Source organism: Cyprinodon tularosa, unplaced genomic scaffold, assembly GCF_016077235.1.
Source record: "Cyprinodon tularosa strain WSP-4 unplaced genomic scaffold, ASM1607723v1 ctg991, whole genome shotgun sequence".
NCBI classification, from domain to species: Eukaryota; Metazoa; Chordata; class Actinopteri; order Cyprinodontiformes; family Cyprinodontidae; genus Cyprinodon; species Cyprinodon tularosa.
The window spans coordinates 83660-103640 of record NW_024039775.1 but is presented as its reverse complement, the minus strand read 5'-3'; the positions used below and the strand labels follow the sequence as shown (position 1 = coordinate 103640).

Genomic DNA, 19981 nt, shown 5'->3' with positions numbered 1-19981 from the left:
AAGTAAACCTGAAGGTTATTAGAAAGTGGTCAGAGAGGACAGGGTTGTGAGGAAATACTGTTATTTCTTCACATTCTATGCCGTATGTCAGCACAAGATCCAAAGTATGAAGATGAGAATGTGTGGGACTATTCACATTTTGAACAAAGCCAATAGTGTCTAAGATAGCATTAAAGGCTGCTCTTAAGCTATCGCCTTCAATGTCAGCATGGATGTTAAAATCTCCCACTATGATGACCCTGTCAGTATTTAATACCAAATCAGAAAGGAACTCTGAAAACTCATCTAAAAATTCAGAGTAAGGACCTGGTGGACGATACAAAGTTACAAAAAGAAGAGGTTTTCTTGCCTTGAAATTTGGATCAGGGAAATTAAGGGTTAAATGTTCAAAAGAGTTGTAGGTATTAACTGTTTTGGGAGTAATCAGTAAGTCAGACTGGAAGATTGTTGCTCCTCCTCCTCCTCACCCAGAACTTCTGGGGATGTGAACTCAGAATCAGACATACTTTATAATAAAATTTAAATAGTTTGAAGGAGTTGCCTCATTAATGCTCACATAATCATCTTGCTGCAGCCAGGTTTCTGTAAGGCAACATAAATCAATGAAACATAAATCAATCAAAGATTATCACAAATCAAGTCATTATTTAGCAGACTTTTAGAGGAAAGAGATCTTATGTTAAAAGAACACATTTAATTGTTTAAATTTTCTCCCAAATTTGGAGTTCTTTTAACTTTAATTAGACACTGTCTGGATGGAGTAAAGAGTGGGTAACAGTAGAGAAGCTGCAGAGAGGTCTGTTAAACTAGGACTCTGCTTCCTGGTCTGCACCCTGGGTGGTCAGGGTTTTGGAGGACTAATAAATGTGGCCAGATTCCTAGAAAGAAGAGCTGCACCATCCAAAGTGGGACCATCCAGTTATAAATCCGTGGAGCATCCACAGACTCATGTCTGTAGCCACAGCCCTGTTTCCTCCTGCTGGTTTCAGGACTTTAAACTGTTGATATCAACGCCTGATGAAGATGATTGGTCCAGTTTGCCTTGACTTGTTATCGTTTGAATCACTGCTTCCTCTTATCTTTATTCCTCTCCCTGACATCCACAACACTCAGTGAGTTCAGAACAGACTCGCTTGTGGTTTTCCCTTAAAATGCAGAGTCAAGGATTTGGCTCCGGTTTAAAAGCCTCGTCTGAGTTTCACGCTTCAAGCATCTTCATGCTTTACAGCTCAGTTTGTTGTGGACTTCACTAGTGCAGCCGTACGAGCCGCAGTGGCTGCAGCAGGGATCAGATGTATACGAGTGATGACTCACCTCGAGCTGATGGAAAAAGCAGCGCTGCCAGGAAAGCAGAGCAGAGCACCGGTGTGTTCTCGCTCCACTGGGAGGTTTTTGGGCTCTGATCCATTTCAGTGACGTGGGAAACCAGTTTATGGTTTGGAAGTCAGGGTCAGGCTCTTTAATGAGGGAATAGAAGTGGATAACTTTGCTAATAGAATCAGCAGAAGAAGTGGAGGGCAGCCACGGGCCACAGACCCCAAAACCTGTTTCTAATTTTTAATGAAGGATTTGTGCATCAGGTTTGACCCAGTTTACTCAGAAGGTCTTTGCTTCACTTTACCTTCTTTCACACAGATTCTCATCTCCTGCTTTTGTCCAGATACACTATATTGCCAAAAGTATTTGCTCACCCATCCAAATTATTGGAATCAGGTGTTCCAATCACTTCCATGGCCACAGGTGTATAAATTCAAGCACCTAGGCATGCAGACTGTTTTTACAAACATTTGTGAAAGAATGGGTCGCTCTCAGGAGCTCAGTGAATTCCAGCGGGGAACTGTGATAGGATGCCACCTGTGCAACAAATCCAGTCGTGAAATTTCCTCGCTCCTAAATATTCCACAGTCAACTGTCAGCTGTATTATAAGAAAATGGAAGTGTTTGGGAACGACAGCAACTCAGCCACGAAGTGGTAGGCCACGTAAACTGACGGAGCGGGGTCAGCGGATGCTGACGCGCATAGTGCGAAGAGGTCGCCAACTTTCTGCAGAGTCAATCACTACAGACCTCCAAACTTCATGTAGCTCAAGAACAGTGCGCAGAGAGCTTCATGGAATGGGTTTCCATGGGCGAGCAGCTGCATCCAAGCCATACATCACCAAGTGCAATGCAAAGCGTCGGATGCGGTGGTGTAAAGCACGCCGCCACTGGACTCTAGAGCAGTGGAGACGCGTTCTCTGGAGTGACGAATCGCGCTTCTCCATCTGGCAATCTGATGGACGGGTCTGGGTTTGGCGGTTGCCAGGAGAACGGTACTTGTCTGACTGCATTGTGCCAAGTGTAAAGTTTGGTGGAGGGGGGATTATGGTGTGGGGTTGTTTTTCAGGAGCTGGGCTTGGCCCCTTAGTTCCAGTGAAAGGAACTCTGAATGCTTCAGCATACCAAGACATTTTGGACAATTCCATGCTCCCAACTTTGTGGGAACAGTTTGGAGCTGGCCCCTTCCTCTTCCAACATGACTGTGCACCAGTGCACAAAGCAAGGTCCATAAAGACATGGATGACAGAGTCTGGTGTGGATGAACTTGACTGGCCTGCACAGAGTCCTGACCTCAACCCGATAGAACACCTTTGGGATGAATTAGAGCGGAGACTGAGAGCCAGGCCTTCTCGTCCAACATCAGTGTGCGACCTCACAAATGCGCTTCTGGAAGAATGGTCAAAAATTCCCATAAACACACTCCTAAACCTTGTGGACAGCCTTCCCAGAAGAGTTGAAGCTGTTCTAGCTGCAAAGGGTGAACCGACGTCATATTGAACCCTATGGATTAGGAACGGGATGTCACTTAAGCTCATATGTGAGTCAAGGCAGGTGAGCAAATACTTTTGGCAATATAGTGTATGTCGAGACAAATATCCTGGTAGTCATTGAATAGAAGAAATTGACTAAGTAGAGTTAATTTCTGAAGCAAGTCTCAGGTCACTTTACTGAGACACAGATGATCTGGTTAGACTGGTTCAGGGTTATCAGTCTCATTCTCTCCTCCTGGATGACCAGATAGATTAAAGGCATCTTTACTTTAGTCTGTGAATCACAAACGATTCATTGTAAATTACTTTGTACCAGTTCACCAAAAAAAAAAATGCCTCAACGCACATTAGACCCTAAAGTGACAGACGTGACCCGAATGAGTCGACCAAGATAGTTTCTCCCATAATTGACCACCCTTCTGCTGAAAGGACAGTCAACTGTAGAGACCTGCATTCAAACGGCTCTCTCCTTTATTATGACAGGTTGAAGATGCCTTTGGGGGGGTGCCAGGCTTCAAGAACGTGGCCATTATTGACTTCAGGTACTGTTTCATTGACTTGGATACCAACTGATCTGTTAGACGTCTTCAGAGACCATCTTTGCTTAAATGGCAAACTATGGATCTTAAAGCAAACTGACCTTAGAAATAACTAACCTGAAATGCTCCACATTGTGAGTGTTTGTCTGGTTTCTGATGGTCAATAATTTGTTTTGTTTGCTTTTCCAGGCCTCAGAAGGACCTTGAGCGGTAAGTTTCTGCTTTTATTAAATTCCTTTTTCACTGTTCAGCTCAGCTGGGGTAGTCTGAGCTGTAACCCTGCAGCCGCTGAGGCTCCCTACTTTCTGGGACTGTTTTCACATCTGCACAAGGATTAGATGCAGCCTACCCCAACGTCTCACTAGGCTTCCAGGCTGAGCATTAATGATTCCAGCTGGCTGTGAAAGCATAAACCACCAAGGAGATGGTTCAGCCTGGAACTAGACTCAGATAGAGGAAACTACAAGACTTCTGAAATGTCCTTGAAGCTCCTCATCAACATGGAGCTGCTCTGATCCTTTGGTGTTTGCAGAAAACTGATCCGATGTTACTGGGATTAGAGTTGTTTCCTTTCTAGGAACTAGTGTTTTAATCTGAAAAGCAAACAGAAAAGGGGTTAAAGAGAAGTTCAGGACTTAAACAGGAGACATCTGCAACCAGGACTTAGACCTGTGTACATGGGTTGCATGCCTAACCCTTGTGCCACCATTGTTCCCCAGGGATCACAGTTCTGGTTTACTGAATGTTGGACATCCGTCTCCCACCTGTCGTATTAAATAACCTCTCTGCTGCTCTTCTTCTGCTTAATGTCCTTATTGATGGTCGATCAGCTCTTAAGTGGGATAAGTCGGCCGGCGGCCACCTGCAGCTGTTGCAGGATTACCTTAAAGCCTTTTTAACAAACTCGCTGCTCCTTCAAACCGCTTTACAGACCTTCCATGAGGTCACCAGGCTTTCTTTAACTTCTCTTCATATTCAATAACAAAACATGTAAAAGGAACAGTTTTAAGATAAGAACATAGGCTGAGATCAGAGAGTCTGATAGAGGACATGTCAGAGTGTCTGACAGAGGACATGTCAGAGTGTCTGACAGAGGACATGTCAGAGTCTGATAGAGGACATGTCAGAGAGTCTGACAGAGGACATGTCAGAGTGTCTGACAGAGGACATGTCAGAGTCTGATAGAGGACATGTCAGAGTCTGATAGAGGACATGTCAGAGAGTCTGATAGAGGACATGTCAGAGTCTGATAGAGGACATGTCAGAGTGTCTGATAGAGGACATGTCAGAGTCTGATAGAGGACATGTCAGAGAGTCTGATAGAGGACATGTCAGAGTGTCTGATAGAGGACATGTCAGAGTCTGATAGAGGACATGTCAGAGTGTCTGATAGAGGACATGTCAGAGTGTCTGATAGAGGACATGTCAGAGAGTCTGATAGAGGACGTGTCAGAGAGTCTGATAGAGGACATGTCAGAGTGTCTGATAGAGGATGTGTCAGAGAGTCTGATAGAGGACATGTCAGAGTCTGATAGAGGACATGTCAGAGAGTCTGATAGAGGACATGTCAGAGTGTCTGATAGAGGACATGTCAGAGTCTGATAGAGGACATGTCAGAGTGTCTGATAGAGGACGTGTCAGAGAGTCTGATAGAGGACATGTCAGAGTCTGACAGAGGACATGTCAGAGTGTCTGATAGAGGACATGTCAGAGTCTGATAGAGGACATGTCAGAGTCTGATAGAGGACATGTCAGAGAGTCTGATAGAGGACGTGTCAGAGGGTCGGACAGAGGACGTGTCAGAGAGTCTGATAGAGGACGTGTCAGAGAGTCTGATAGAGGACATGTCAGAGAGTCTGATAGAGGACATGTCAGAGGGTCGGACAGAGGACGTGTCAGAGAGTCTGATAGAGGACATGTCAGAGAGTCTGATAGAGGACGTGTCAGAGGGTCGGACAGAGGACGTGTCAGAGAGTCTGATAGAGGACGTGTCAGAGAGTCTGATAGAGGACGTGTCAGAGAGTCTGATAGAGGACGTGTCAGAGAGTCTGATAGAGGACATGTCAGAGAGTCTGATAGAGGACATGTCAGAGAGTCTGATAGAGGACATGTCAGAGAGTCTGATAGAGGACATGTCAGAGGGTCGGACAGAGGACGTGTCAGAGAGTCTGATAGAGGACATGTCAGAGAGTCTGATAGAGGACATGTCAGAGAGTCTGATAGAGGACGTGTCAGAGAGTCTGATAGAGGACATGTCAGAGAGTCTGATAGAGGACGTGTCAGAGAGTCTGATAGAGGACATGTCAGAGGATCGGACAGAGGACATGTCAGAGGGTCGGACAGAGGACGTGCAGCCATCATTCCTTCAGTGTTTCATTCTGACCAGGTAATAATAATAATAATACATTTTATTTGTATTGCACTTTACATTTAAAAAAAAATCTCAAAGTGCTACAAAATTCATAGTTAAAACAAAACCGTACAATAAAAACAGTATACATAGTTAAAATGAGACATTACAATAAAATAACATGCGTAGTAAAAACAAAACAGTAAAATAACCATAAAACCACACAGATAAAGTACTAACTAATGTTCAAAGGCTTTTTTAAATAAAAATGTCTTGAGGCCTTTCTTGAACGCCTCCACACTCTGTGGGACCCTAAGGGACTCTGGGAGGCCATTCCAGAGTTGTGGGGCAACTGCCTGGAAGGCCCTATCTCCCATTGTGCAAAGCTTGACTCTTGGCTGGTGCAGTCGGTGGGTGGAGGTGGTGGAGCGGAGGGTTCTGGAGGCGGTGTGAGGTGTGAGGAGTTCCTTGAGGTAAGCCGGGGCAGTTCCATGTATGCACTGGTGAGTGAGGAGGCAAAGTTTGTAATGTAAGGTAGGACTGACTAACCAGCTAACTAGTTGCTTTCCTGTCTGCACGTCCAGAAATGCTGATTGATGCACGTCCAGCTTTCTCCTAACTTTAATTCCACATGAAGCATTTTGTCTTCCTAAGTTCTGATTGGTTGGATGCTTTGTGTCCTCGCCTCCCCTCAGAGGTCTGGTGGTCCAGGTGCACTATGCTGTTATTTTGGAGGTGGAACTGGACAGTGACGGGATCTCAAGCGACACGCGAGACTTCATCACGCTGCAGAACAACCTGGTGGAGAGGAACTATGTGGGAGCTGCGGAGCAGCCCACCGTCATCTACACCATCACAGATTTCCGTAACTTCATCACAGAGGCGCTGCACAAAGACAACTTCCTAACCAACAGCAGCTTGGACTTCCTGGGAAATGGTGCTGTGGCTCTTTGGTCAATATTTCACAGCTTTGTCTTTGCTTCTTTCCTCAATGCGAAATGATTGTGTCTCTGAAGCAGGGAACGTGGCGCCGGCTGAGAAACCTACCAGCAAACCAGCGGATTCCTATGAGAACATGGTGAGTAGAACATATTGAACTATGGTGACGATGAACTCAGGTTACAGAAGCTGAATCTTTTCAGGATAACATCCTGGCTGCAGAGAAGCCTCCCGATGCTCCCACCCATGAGGCAGAGTCCAGTGAAGTTTTCCTGAAGAAGGAAGACTTCTTGTTGGACGCCTTGGACCAGTGGAAAGGTCCACAGCCTGCGCTGCTCAGTGAAAATGACGTCTTCTTATTGGATGAAAGCACCACCCCTCCACAGACCGCCGGAGTCCAGGAGAAGACAGTCCACCTGGAGCCAGTGACTAAATTCAGTGAGTCTGTAGAAGGTGGGAACAGCATGTCTAGATCTATAGATCTAGAGAAGGGGCAGAGCCGCCATGTTTTGCGTAGATCAAATTCAGGTCTTTACAGCTCATAGAGGCCTGAATATGAAGTTGATGGATTCCATGTTTGTCTGCTTTACAGATACTGGAAACATTGAAGATGAAGGATTCCTCCTCACCACCCCCCCCCACGCTGCAGATGACCAGCAGCTGGAAGACCAGACGGTTGCTCCAGAAGGTCCCCCTGCAGTCAGCAGGCCACCTTTAGCTGAATCGCCCACATTGGACCACGGCTCTGGGTCTGGATTCTCAGGAGACGCTCAGGATTCTTACCTCTGGGCTTTGGAGGCTTCATTAGCGTCCGATGTCACTTATGAAAGAAGTCATGAAGTTTTACCGCCACCAGACTTGGAACTGGATCCAGACGATGACTTACCTGCTGTGGAACCAGCAAACACGGAAGCTGCTGATTTGTTTCTAACGCAGGAAACTGCTGTTTTAGCGGCGACCACCTCTGAAGAATCTGCTTTGAATAAACCCACAGAGAAACCTTCTCTGAAGGAAGCTGTGGTGACGCAGGGCTGGACCACAGCTCCGGTTCCTTTAGCCTTAACTCAGGAAACCATGACAGCAGAGCTTTCTGGGCAAACAGTGGAAGCATCTGGTCTCCATGGGGATTCCTCTCTGCTGGAGCCACAGACCTTCTCAGTAATCATCACTGCTTCTCCTGAACCTGCAGGTTCTACCATCCAGCATCCACAGTCCACTGCAAAGGTGGAGCAAACCCACAGAGAGTCAGAGACTTTGGTGGATTTTATGGTTGACCTGGAACCAACCCAGGTCACTCCAGACATGAAGACTGAAGGTGATTTAGCAGAGAGCCAAACTGCAGCTGCACCGTCTGTTGAAGAGCAAGTAGTAGCAGTCAGGGAAGTCACTCCTAAACCAGCAGAGCTGGAAGTCCTGGTTGAAGCATCGGACCCAAAGGGGATGGAGATTTTAGGTGAGCAGAGTTTAGACTCTGCTCACCTAAAACCTGAAGTCCCTTCAACCCAAACCCTAGACCAGGACCTGGTTGTGGATGAAGTCATTGTCGTCACAGCAACCTCAGCAACCCTAATCCCAAGTTCAGCTGCAGCCTCAAAGCCCAGCAGCGTAATCTCACCTGAGAGGGAGTCTCCTTTCACTCGAGTGTCTGATTCAGTACCAGAAGATGAAGATCTGTTTCCCCACCAGCTTCCAAACCAGGAGGAGGTCACTGAAGAGTCAACATTAGTGGGTGTGCTTATTAAAACAACAGCTGCAGCTGATTCTGGGGGGGGGCCTTCATCTCCAGACCTACACCCGGGAACAACCCTAGAAGACGTTCTGGCTGCTAAAGCAGAACCTACCTGGGAGGAAGCAGAGAAAACTGAACCTATTGGAGAATTAGTAAAACCTTTGGATCAGGAAATAGAATCTTCTGGAGGGTTACAAGCTGAAACAGAACCTCTGACAGACAAAGCTGGACCTCTGGAGGAGGCTCACGCTCTAGAAGTTCACATCAAACCGAATGGAGCTGAAACCAAGAAAGAATCCTCAGAAATGAAAGCTGAAACATTGAGAGAAAAAGCTGAAACTTCTAATGGAGAAAAACGACCTCAGGAGGATCTAGACTCTTTAAGACGGAGAGAAAACCATGAAGATGAATCTAACCAAAGAGACGTTGAAGAGACGCCTTCGTCTGTGGAAGAGTCTACTCCAGGAACGGAAGGAGACACCTCTGGACCTAAAGAGGTGACGCTGGGAGCTGAGGTCAAACCCTCACCAGGAACCATGGAAGGATTTGGGAGCGAAGAAGAAGAATCTTTAGGAGAACTTGGTCCTCCAGAAGTAAAAATATTGCCTTCAGAAATAGAATTGGGACATTTTGGAGAAACAACTTCAGGAAGAAACACAGAACCTTCCAGAGGAGATGTTGGACCTTCTGGAGGAGAAGTAGAGCCTGCGGAACAAGGAGATGCAGCTCAGAAGGGGGAGAAAGTGGAGGAATCTTCACATAGAGGAACTGATCCTCCAGTAGGGCTGGAAGAACCATCTGAGGGAAAACCAGAACTTTCTAGGGAGACGGAACCTTCTGGAGAAGCAACATCTTTACAGGAGGAAGAGGAATATTCTCGAGAGGCAGTAGAACCTTCCAGAGAAGAAGTAGGCGCCGTCCTTCCATCTCAGCCCAAAATCAATGAGACTTCTTCTATGGTGGACCTCCAGCCTTTCCAACACCTGCCCAGCATTGATGTCAGCATCGATGTGTTCCAGTACGGCACTGGGGAGGCGGATGGGGAAAGCAGTGGCTTCTCCAGTGAAGCTCATGGCTCAGACCTTCTACCTGCCAGACCCGGCAGAGCTCTGACAGTCTTCTTCAGCCTGAGGGTGACCAACATGGCCTTCTCCATGGACCTCTTCAACAAAAGCTCATCTGAGTATAAAACTCTAGAGCAACGGTTCCTTCAACTGGTGAGAAGTTAGAGAAGAAGTTTCCAGTGAACATTTTCATTTAATAACTTGTTGTTTTCTTCACCAAACAGCTTGTTCCATACCTCCAGTCCAATCTGAACAACTTCCAAAACCTGGAGATCCTCAACTTCAGAAACGGCAGCATTGTGGTAAACAGCAGGATGCGTTTTGGTAAACCAGTTCCCCAAGAGGTGACCAACATCATCTACCTGATCCTGGAGGACTTTGCTAACACAGCCTACCACACCATGAACCTGGCCATCGACAAGTACTCCCTGGATGTTGAATCCGGTAGGACCGGGTTTCCCTAGTTCTGTGGACTAGAGTTCAGTGTTTGGTTACGGATCGTCCAGCGGCGGCTTTACTGTCGGTCTTTGATCGGTCGGTTTGTTCTGTAGGAACTTTAATCATTTGGTTCTTTGGCTTCAGTCTGTCTAATGTGAGCAGCAGCAGCAGGCGGGCATTCAGGTTTTCCATTCTGTTTGTGCAGCGCCTCAGGCGCCCTTTCACCTCTTTGGATCTGAACTAATACCTTTGATAATCTGTCTGGGAGGAACGTGAGCCGCTGCAGGGCAACTGACTCACTGCAAAGGTCCACATCATGTTTGTTTGTCTCCATCTGCCTGAACCCAAGCTGTTGTCCTCTGTGAGGCTTCAGAGGATCACTAGAGTCGTATGACGCTTCCTTTTGTTTATTGGTTCATTGGTTTTAGGGACACTGAGCCGTTTGGGAGGAAGTGTGATTTTAAACTAGGAGAAGTTGTGTTGAATCATAAAGAAAAAGCTCTATAGAGCTTTAATCCCGTCAGAAGCTTAGCTGGACACCATAAAGGTTCCCCGTTAAACACTGAGAGGAGAACTACAGCAGGCCTGAGCAACTGCAGTTAGTTCCTGAGACCACCGGCAGGTTCCTAGCTGGATAACCACACACTGGCTGGGTTTACTGTACTGCTCCCGGTGGCGGAAAACTGGTACAGCTGACAGTCTCACCTGCAGGTGAAGCAGGAGGATCTGGGCATGAAAGTAAAATGTTTTTACCTGTTGGACTAAGACATATTTATGCAGAGCGACCGCGCCTTAATCTGTCTTAATCTGTCTGAGCCACTTTCAGGAGCTCCTGACTTATCAACCTAATCTACAGCAGTGACTCACTGGGGTCTGAACTCCTCATAATCACTTTACATCTGCGCTGCTCTCTCTGTGATTTGAGGAAGTGGTTCATAAGTGGGCGTGATCTAGAGGAAGTGGGCCATAAGTGGGCGTGATCTAGAGGAAGTGGGCAATAAGTGGGCGTGATCTACAGGAAGTGGGCAATAAGTGGGCGTGATCTACAGGAAGTGGGCAATAAGTGGGCCTGATCTACAGGAAGTGGGCAATAAGTGGGCCTGATCTACAGGAAGTGGGCAATAAGTGGGCGTGATCTACAGGAAGTGGGCAATAAGTGGGCCTGATCTACAGGAAGTGGGCAATAAGTGGGCCTGATCTACAGGAAGTGGGCAATAAGTGGGCCTGATCTACAGGAAGTGGGCAATAAGTGGGCGTGATCTACAGGAAGTGGGCAATAAGTGGGCGTGATCTACAGGAAGTGGGCAATAAGTGGGCGTGATCTAGAGGAAGTGGGCAATAAGTGGGCGTGATCTAGAGGAAGTGGGCAATAAGTGGGCGTGATCTAGAGGAAGTGGGCAATAAGTGGGTGTGATCTAGAGGAAGTGGGCAATAAGTGGGCGTGATCTAGAGGAAGTGGGCAATAAGTGGGCGTGATCTAGAGGAAGTGGGCAATAAGTGGGCGTGATCTAGAGGAAGTGGGCAATAAGTGGGCGTGATCTAGAGGAAGTGGGCAATAAGTGGGCGTGATTTGAGGAAGTGGTTCATAAGTGGGCGTGATCTAGAGGAAGTGGGCCATAAGTGGGCGTGATCTAGAGGAAGTGGGCAATAAGTGGGCGTGATCTACAGGAAGTGGGCAATAAGTGGGCGTGATCTACAGGAAGTGGGCAATAAGTGGGCCTGATCTACAGGAAGTGGGCAATAAGTGGGCCTGATCTACAGGAAGTGGGCAATAAGTGGGCGTGATCTACAGGAAGTGGGCAATAAGTGGGCGTGATCTACAGGAAGTGGGCAATAAGTGGGCGTGATCTACAGGAAGTGGGCAATAAGTGGGCCTGATCTACAGGAAGTGGGCAATAAGTGGGCCTGATCTACAGGAAGTGGGCAATAAGTGGGCCTGATCTACAGGAAGTGGGCAATAAGTGGGCCTGATCTACAGGAAGTGGGCAATAAGTGGGCGTGATCTACAGGAAGTGGGCAATAAGTGGGCCTGATCTACAGGAAGTGGGCAATAAGTGGGCGTGATCTACAGGAAGTGGGCAATAAGTGGGCGTGATCTACAGGAAGTGGGCAATAAGTGGGCGTGATCTACAGGAAGTGGGCAATAAGTGGGCGTGATCTACAGGAAGTGGGCAATAAGTGGGCGTGATCTAGAGGAAGTGGGCAATAAGTGGGCGTGATCTAGAGGAAGTGGGCAATAAGTGGGCGTGATCTAGAGGAAGTGGGCAATAAGTGGGCGTGATCTAGAGGAAGTGGGCAATAAGTGGGCGTGATCTAGAGGAAGTGGGCAATAAGTGGGCGTGATTTGAGGAAGTGGTTCATAAGTGGGCGTGATCTAGAGGAAGTGGGCAATAAGTGGGCGTGATCTAGAGGAAGTGGGCAATAAGTGGGCGTGATTTGAGGAAGTGGTTCATAAGTGGGCGTGATCTAGAGGAAGTGGGCCATAAGTGGGCGTGATCTAGAGGAAGTGGGCAATAAGTGGGCGTGATCTAGAGGAAGTGGGCAATAAGTGGGCGTGATCTAGAGGAAGTGGGCAATAAGTGGGCGTGATCTAAAGGAAGTGGGCAATAAGTGGGCGTGATCTACAGTGATCTAATGTTAGTCACACAAACTGGTTTGGTTGCGTCCATTAATGAGCAGATTGTCTGTCTGACAGCGGTGATAAACAAAAGATGAGGTTGAAAGCCATGAAGGTGGAGCAAATACTGCTGATTATTTAGAAATTAGTGATACTGAATGTTTACTGTTCACATCATAGACTTTCTGAAAGGCCTGCTAACGGGGTGGTGTCGTTGTCCAAGTTTAGGTTGAGTTTCCAGCGCCGTCTCTGAGCTGTTGTTGGTTTAACTGCTGCAGTTTGCAACGTTCATCACTTGGCAAAGCCTGAATGTGCTTCTCTGCATTCCTGTGATGGTGTCTTTCTCTGCCAGGTGAGCGGGCCGATCCCTGTAAGTTCCAGGCCTGTAACGAGTTCTCCAGGTGTAAGGTGAATCAGTGGTCGGGGGAGGCGGAGTGCGTGTGTGACCCAGGCTACATAAGCATCGACGGCTTGCCGTGTCAGAGCATCTGTGACGTCCAACATGACTTCTGCCTCAATGATGGCAAATGTGACATCATTTCTGGAAAGGGCGCCATCTGCAGGTAGAAGGGGGGGTCGGTCAAAAGGAAACACCTTACAGTGGTCATGTTAACGCTGTTCTTTAGAGCTTTCTACCACTCAGTGTTTATTTGAATCTTATTTACATTATTAGCAATTTACATCTTTTAGCATAAAAAATGAAGAAATAAAATGAGGGATATTTTCTCATTTCATCTGGTTAATACCTGTGATTGTAGATATAGTAGTACAGATAGTAGTAATAGTTTACAGATAGTATTTTATAAAGTATGACTCCTGTGGATCTGTTCTAGTATAGAATGGATATCTAGTCTAACTGAAACTCAGGATTTCAAACGATTGTATTTGGATTAAAAGGCGTCTAAGCAGAAGTGGATCTATGAGGGAATACTTGAACGAGTCCAAGTCCTGTTCTTGGCTGCAGGTGTCGAGTTGGGGAGAACTGGTGGTACCGCGGGGAGCACTGTGAGGAGTATGTCTCAGAGCCGTTGGTGGTGGGCATCGCTATCGCCTCGGTAGCTGGTTTCCTGTTGGTGGCTGGTGGGATCATCTTCTTCCTGGCCAGAACCCTCAGAGAACAGTATGATGGCGAAGACACAGAGGACCCGCTAAGGTGGACCCAACTCTGGATTTTAGCAGCTAATTTAATCTGACATTTTCCCTGAAATCAAACGTTGATCTTCTCCCTGTTTAGACGGCATGAGAGTCTTCCAACTTTGGAGCGAGCCACAAAGTTCAACCCAATGTTTGAGAGCGACCCAGTTACCTCTCAGTACTACCGTCGCTATGACGACGGCCTGCCCCAGTACCACCAGTGCCGTGACTCAACCCAGCCCCAGTACAGCTCTTCAGTCCTGAACAGAGAAGAAATAGTCACCATCAGCCAAAACCCAACCCTGTCTAAAGAGGTAACCTCCCTGTGGAATCCCTCAGTAGGTGGAGAGACGTGCCTCTAATAAAGATTGGAAAGTATTTAATAAAGTAACTGACAGTTAAAATATTACCTCTAGGCTGTAAATGTCTTTGTTTAGAGATGAGATGTTTGACTCAGAGGAGGGGGTTGGTTTCCTCCACCTTTCCTCAATCAATTAATCAATCAATTTCTTTATTGTCAACTACAATTTACATTGCAATCAAGATTTCAGTTTCAGTACAAGCATCACATGCATTGGGGTGGGGGGGGTTTGAGAGGGACGGCTTACTGAGGCCATACGTGCCGCAAAACATGGCCTTTGGCGCGTTCTAATGGCTGCCGACGTTTATCAACAGTTCTGGGCATAGGTAGGGGAGGGGGGGGGGGGCAGTTCTCGTCCTTCAGCCATAACATCCCAGGGAGATTTGATCAGGTTGAGGTCGAATCCAGAATAACCCTCATTGTTTTGAGAGCAGGCTGCTCAATTTCAGTCAGCTTTGAGTCTTTTCTTGCTGGCTCTTCGTGGCGAGTCCAATTTTCCAAATGTGTTGAGATTTTCCGCCTTAAAGCGAGCGTGCACATCCAAGATAATATCTGATCTCACCTTTTAGTTCAACCACCGCAGCCAGCCTGCGTTCGATCGCACCCAGCATACGGCTCAGCTGCTCGTTCACAGCCTCTGTGAGGTCATCAACCGCTGCTGGCAGCCTGATCAATCCTCTGTAATTAAAGATACATCAGGTATCCTCTAAATCCAAACAGGAGAAATCTGAGTATCATAAATCCAAATATCCACACATCTTTGATATCCTCCAGTGACGGCGTTGTGAAACAAACCATCCTCCAAGCCTTCCAGGAGTCCATGGTGTTTCCCATCAAGTATGTCCCAGCAGGATGGGACTGGTCCCCTTTTCCCAGTCTGCCAGTTTAGAACATTTGATCAATTGCATTTAGAGACCAGCTGACCGGTTCCATTTTTTGAGTTCAGGTGAAATGAAGCCTAGAAACAGCAAAGCAGGGACAGAGCAGGGAGGACCAGGAGCAGCAGGAGGACCAGGAGCAGCAGGAGGACCAGGAGGACCAGGAGCAGCAGGGAAATGGGACCGCCTCCTTTAAGAGTCAGAACAGAAAGGAAGGACTGAGTCAGAATTCAGTTTCCTCCACCTGAACCTCCATCCTGAGGTTGGGTATTTGGTTTCCTCTGTGGCTCCTTCCTCCAGAGGGCGCTGATAAGCCGGCGGTCTTCACCTCCTCCTGGAGCTCTGGCTCTACTTTCTTACTTTAATGGAGGGATTTGGACTCTCCAGGCTTAGCCGACCCAATGCTGTGACCTTTCTTTGGCTCAGACATTTTCAGGCTCAGCAGGATGTTTGTACTATGCTGATCAGTATTTTGCTCTTATGTAAACTTGATCTCAGAACATGACCTTTGACCTCTCTGCAGGAGATCCAGGAGCGTCTCAGAATAATCGAGCTGTGCTCCAGAGATCAACGCTTTGCAGAGTTTGTCAGGCAGACACAAGTGTGAGTCCTCCTTAAATGTTCAAAATAAAGTTTTCTAACCTTTGCTGAACAGGTAGGGATAATATTTGAATGTTTACTATAGAAAATGTTTGTTAAATAACTTAAAAGCTGTCTTAATAAATAATAAAACCAGAAGTAGTTTTATTTATTAGGCAGGTCTAAGCTGTTCAAGTGTTAGAGAGAAAAAAAATAAAATCTAACTATTAGCAGAGTCTTAAGACTGAAGCTTGGAAGCAGAAAGACCTCCATCAAGCAGAACTTTAGCTAAAACTCACACATGATCTGGATCATCACCAAAATGGAAAAGCTTGTTTCACATCTGATGAAAATATTATCAACATCGGTTCTTAACTTTTTTTGTTATTTTGGAACTAGACAAACAGATGCTGATGAAAACATGAGCTCCTTAGCAGAGCTAATAGCTGCAACATCTAAAGAAAATGATAATAATGTTGAATATCTGCTGAACATCCTGATGAATGACAACAAAACGTGAGAGAAATCAAATCATTGGATTCAGAGAGCAACTGAACTCCACCAGGTTTTTGGTTTTATTGTAAACTGTTGAAGCAGCAGAGGGTATGGAGATCCTCAGTCTTCCACTCATCAACTAACCCAACCTGACATCTTCGCTCCATCCATCCTCTACTTGTGTTTCTGCATGAAAACAGCAAAAAGCAGCAAACTAATCCTGTTTTTCCTGTTGATGGCGTAGATTCCTGGAAAGGAGAGGAAGCTCTACGACGTAACCTGGCCTCCAGGTACCTGCATACCTGCTATTATTTAACCACATCACTGTTAAAACCACCAGATTTCACTACAACAGCAGAAACTAGAAACAGATCTAATGTTTTCTCCACATAATGCTTCAAATTGTGAGAAAAAGCAGTTTGTAAATCTGAAATGAACCAGCTGTGTCTATCAATATAAAACCAGCTGACCAACTCAGCAGCGTTTTCACTCACCAGAGGTGTAGAAATCCACAGGACATTGAACCATGTAGCAGCACAGAGCATGGAATGTACCATGTTTGGGGGCTTGTCCAGGATGCTTTTCCACCGCCACCCTCTGAGCTAAGCTTCTATTGACTGTAGGCAAAGTAGGATAATGAGTTCAGACCTCAGGAGGTTGTTTTTTTCCAGCTCAGCCTGGTTTGTTATGTGATAAAATGTATTTTCAAAGAAACATGAAGGTTTTAACTCTGTTGTTTCCCCACAGAAACCAACATTACCTGCAGAAGAAACTAGTTTACGATGATGCTGCTGCCGTTGGCTGAGCTGGAGCTGAAGGCGACCAGATGCTGACGGATGTTGGAGTTTGTTTTTTAAGAACTATTTGATTATTTGCGCTTGAAGTGAACTTTAACTTTCAATTTAGTTTCATGTTTTTTTTATTATGAAACGTTGATTTCGAGGAATATTTGTGTTTCTAATCTTTGATCGTTCCTGAGTTCCTCCCTCTCATAAGCTTAGCTTCATCTTCAGCTTGAGTTTCAGTGTTTCTGGGTTTATCCCGGCTTTCTGGTTTCCACTTTGCTGATGAAACCCAGCAGTGTTTCTCCCCCTGGTGCCTTCACTGCTCTCTTAGATCTTTTGGGATATTATATGAAAACCAAAAACCTGCTATTTTATTTCTTCTGCAAACTGTTCATCAATGTTTACATTTCTCTATCAGAGGAAGATCTGAACTCTGACTCCATAAAAGGATGAGTGTAGTTTGTTTTTGTCTTTTCAGAGACTATTGTCCCTTAGAACCAGTTGGCCCTAAAGTCTTTCTATAGCTTCATGAATGTTTAGGTTTATTCTGGATCTGTATCATCTTGATCCTCCAGATCTGATGGTTTATCCAAGAAACGACTTTAACTGCTTCAGTGAGAGAAAAGCCTCTGAGTAAAAATGTATCTAACACCATAACAAGCTTTTCTCAGACCTCTGCGGACAGTTTGACGGTATTGGTTAGCTTCTGGAAAGTACCACCTGGTTCACAGAGGGCGTGTCCTCAGAGGGCTTGGTCACAGATTTCCCAAAAAAGTTGGCGCACCCCGCATGGCTCTCCTTCAAGGATTTCTGAATGTAACGTTTCGGTCGTTATGACCTTCATCAGACACACGATTCGGACTGGAAATTACGTTTTTCTGAAGAGGAAGTATCTTGATGTGATTGAGTTAAATGCAGATGATGATTCCAGGATGTTTTTCTACTTTCTCTACTTGTTGTGTTTTGTTCTGAATGAACCTGCAGGTTTAGATCCTTCCATTCTCACCTGATGGTTCAATGTTTTTGTGCTGTTTAGAGATTCCAGGTGTTACCTGCATCCCTTCCTGAATTAGTTGGGTGTTTTCTAATGTTTAAATATTGATGTTTCCGTGATTTCAATCCTGTTTTCATGGCTCACCTCTGTGCAGACTTACTGTAGGCATGGGAGGTGGACTTGTCAAACTTTTCTAAAATAAAATGCTGACTTTCTATTACAGCATTAGGTGGTGTTTGTTTGTTAAACAGCTAAAATGCTTGAAACCAGGACATGTATAGATTATAAAGATCAAAGGCTGCTGTTATCTAGAAGAATGGGACCAAACTGACAGGTAGCAGGTTTATAGCTCATCGCCATGACAACCTGATGACGGCGCAAGTAAAACTTTAAATGACCAAAACATGCATGGATGGATGAATGGATGATGGATGGATGGATGGTGGATGGATGGTGGATTGCGGATGGATGGATGGTGGATGGGTGGATGATGGATGGATAAAGGACAGATGAATGATGGATGGATGGTGGATGGATGGCTGGATGGATGATGGATGGATGGATGGATGAAGGATGGGTGTAGTGACGGTGGATGGATGAAGGATGGATGGATGATGGATGGATGGATGAAGGATGGATGGATGGATGGTGGATGGATGAAGGATGGATGGATGATGGATGGATGGTGGATGGATGGATGAAGGATGGATGAATGATGGATGGAGGGATGGTGGATGGATGAAGGATGGATGGATGATGGATGGATGGTGGATGAATGGATAAAGGATGGATGGGTGATGGGACGGTGGATGGATGAAGGATGGATGGGTGGAGTGACGGTGGATGGATGAAGGATGGATGGATGATGGATGGATGGTGGATGAATGGATAAAGGATGGATGAATGATGGATGGATGTTGGATGAATGGATGGATGGATGATGGATGGATGGATGAAGGATGGATGAATGATGGATGAATTGATGGATGGATGGATGCTGGATGGATGTTGGATGAATGGATGGATGGATGATGGATGGATGAATGGATGGATGGATGAAGGATGGATGAATGATGGATGGATGTTGGATGGATGAAGGATGGATGTTGGATGAATGGATGGATGGATGATGGATGGATGGATGCTGGATGGATGTTGGATGGATGATGGATGGATGGATGAAGGATGGATGGATGAAAGATGGATGGATGAAGGATGGGTGAAGGATGGATGGATGGATGGTGGATGGATGGATGATGGATGGATGAAGGATGGATGGATGGATGAAGGATGGATGGATGATGGATGGATGAAGGATGGATGGATGGATGAAGGATGGATGGATGAAGGATGGATGGATGGATGAAGGATGGATGGATGAAGGATGGATGGATGGATGAAGGATGGATGGATGGATGAAGGATGGATGGATGGTGGATGGATGGATGAAGGATGGATGGATGATGGATGGATGTTGGATGGATGAAGGATGGATGTTGGATGAATGGATGGATGGATGATGGATGGATGGATGCTGGATGGATGTTGGATGGATGATGGATGGATGGATGAAGGATGGATGGATGAAAGATGGATGGATGAAGGATGGATGAAGGATGGATGGATGGATGGTGGATGGATGGATGATGGATGGATGAAGGATGGATGGATGGATGAAGGATGGATGGATGATGGATGGATGAAGGATGGATGGATGGATGAAGGATGGATGGATGAAGGATGGATGGATGGATGAAGGATGGATGGATGAAGGATGGATGGATGGATGAAGGATGGATGGATGGATGAAGGATGGATGGATGGTGGATGGATGGATGAAGGATGGATGGATGGATGAATGAAGGATGGATGGATGGATGAAGGATGGATGGATGGATGAAGGATGGATGGATGGATGGTGGATGGATGGATGGATGAAGGATGGATGGATGAAGGATGGATGGATGGATGAAGGATGGATGGATGAAGGATGGATGGATGGATGAAGGATGGATGGATGGATGAATGAAGGATGGATGGATGGATGAAGGATGGATGGATGGATGAAGGATGGATGGATGGATGGATGGATGAAGGATGGATGGATGAAGGATGGATGGATGGATGAAGGATGGATGGATGGATGAATGAAGGATGGATGGATGGATGAAGGATGGATGGATGGATGAATGATGGATGGATGGATGAAGGATGGATGGATGGATGAAGGATGGATGGATGGATGGATGGATGAAGGATGGATGGATGG

The 19981-nt window shown here is 46.1% G+C and overlaps 1 protein-coding gene across 3 annotated transcripts in view; it reads left to right on the top strand.

Moving 5' to 3' along the window:
- LOC119777228 overlaps positions 1 to 17934 on the top strand; it is a 32378-nt gene extending 14444 nt beyond the window's left edge. For 2 of the 3 annotated variants that reach the window (XM_038276053.1, XM_038276055.1), the window contains 13 exons: positions 3294 to 3352; positions 3539 to 3559; positions 6395 to 6636; positions 6716 to 6777; positions 6842 to 7091; positions 7231 to 9584; positions 9656 to 9875; positions 12839 to 13049; positions 13451 to 13639; positions 13721 to 13934; positions 15383 to 15462; positions 16178 to 16223; positions 16681 to 17934. In XM_038276053.1, coding sequence (XP_038131981.1) covers positions 3294 to 3352; positions 3539 to 3559; positions 6395 to 6636; positions 6716 to 6777; positions 6842 to 7091; positions 7231 to 9584; positions 9656 to 9875; positions 12839 to 13049; positions 13451 to 13639; positions 13721 to 13934; positions 15383 to 15462; positions 16178 to 16211 — 3936 coding nt within the window. In that variant the 3' untranslated portion in view covers positions 16212 to 16223; positions 16681 to 17934. The remainder of the gene's footprint in view (positions 1 to 3293; positions 3353 to 3538; positions 3560 to 6394; positions 6637 to 6715; positions 6778 to 6841; positions 7092 to 7230; positions 9585 to 9655; positions 9876 to 12838; positions 13050 to 13450; positions 13640 to 13720; positions 13935 to 15382; positions 15463 to 16177; positions 16224 to 16680) is intronic. The other variant, XM_038276054.1, reaches the window with a different exon arrangement.
- The last annotated feature ends 2047 nt before the right edge of the window (positions 17935 to 19981 follow it).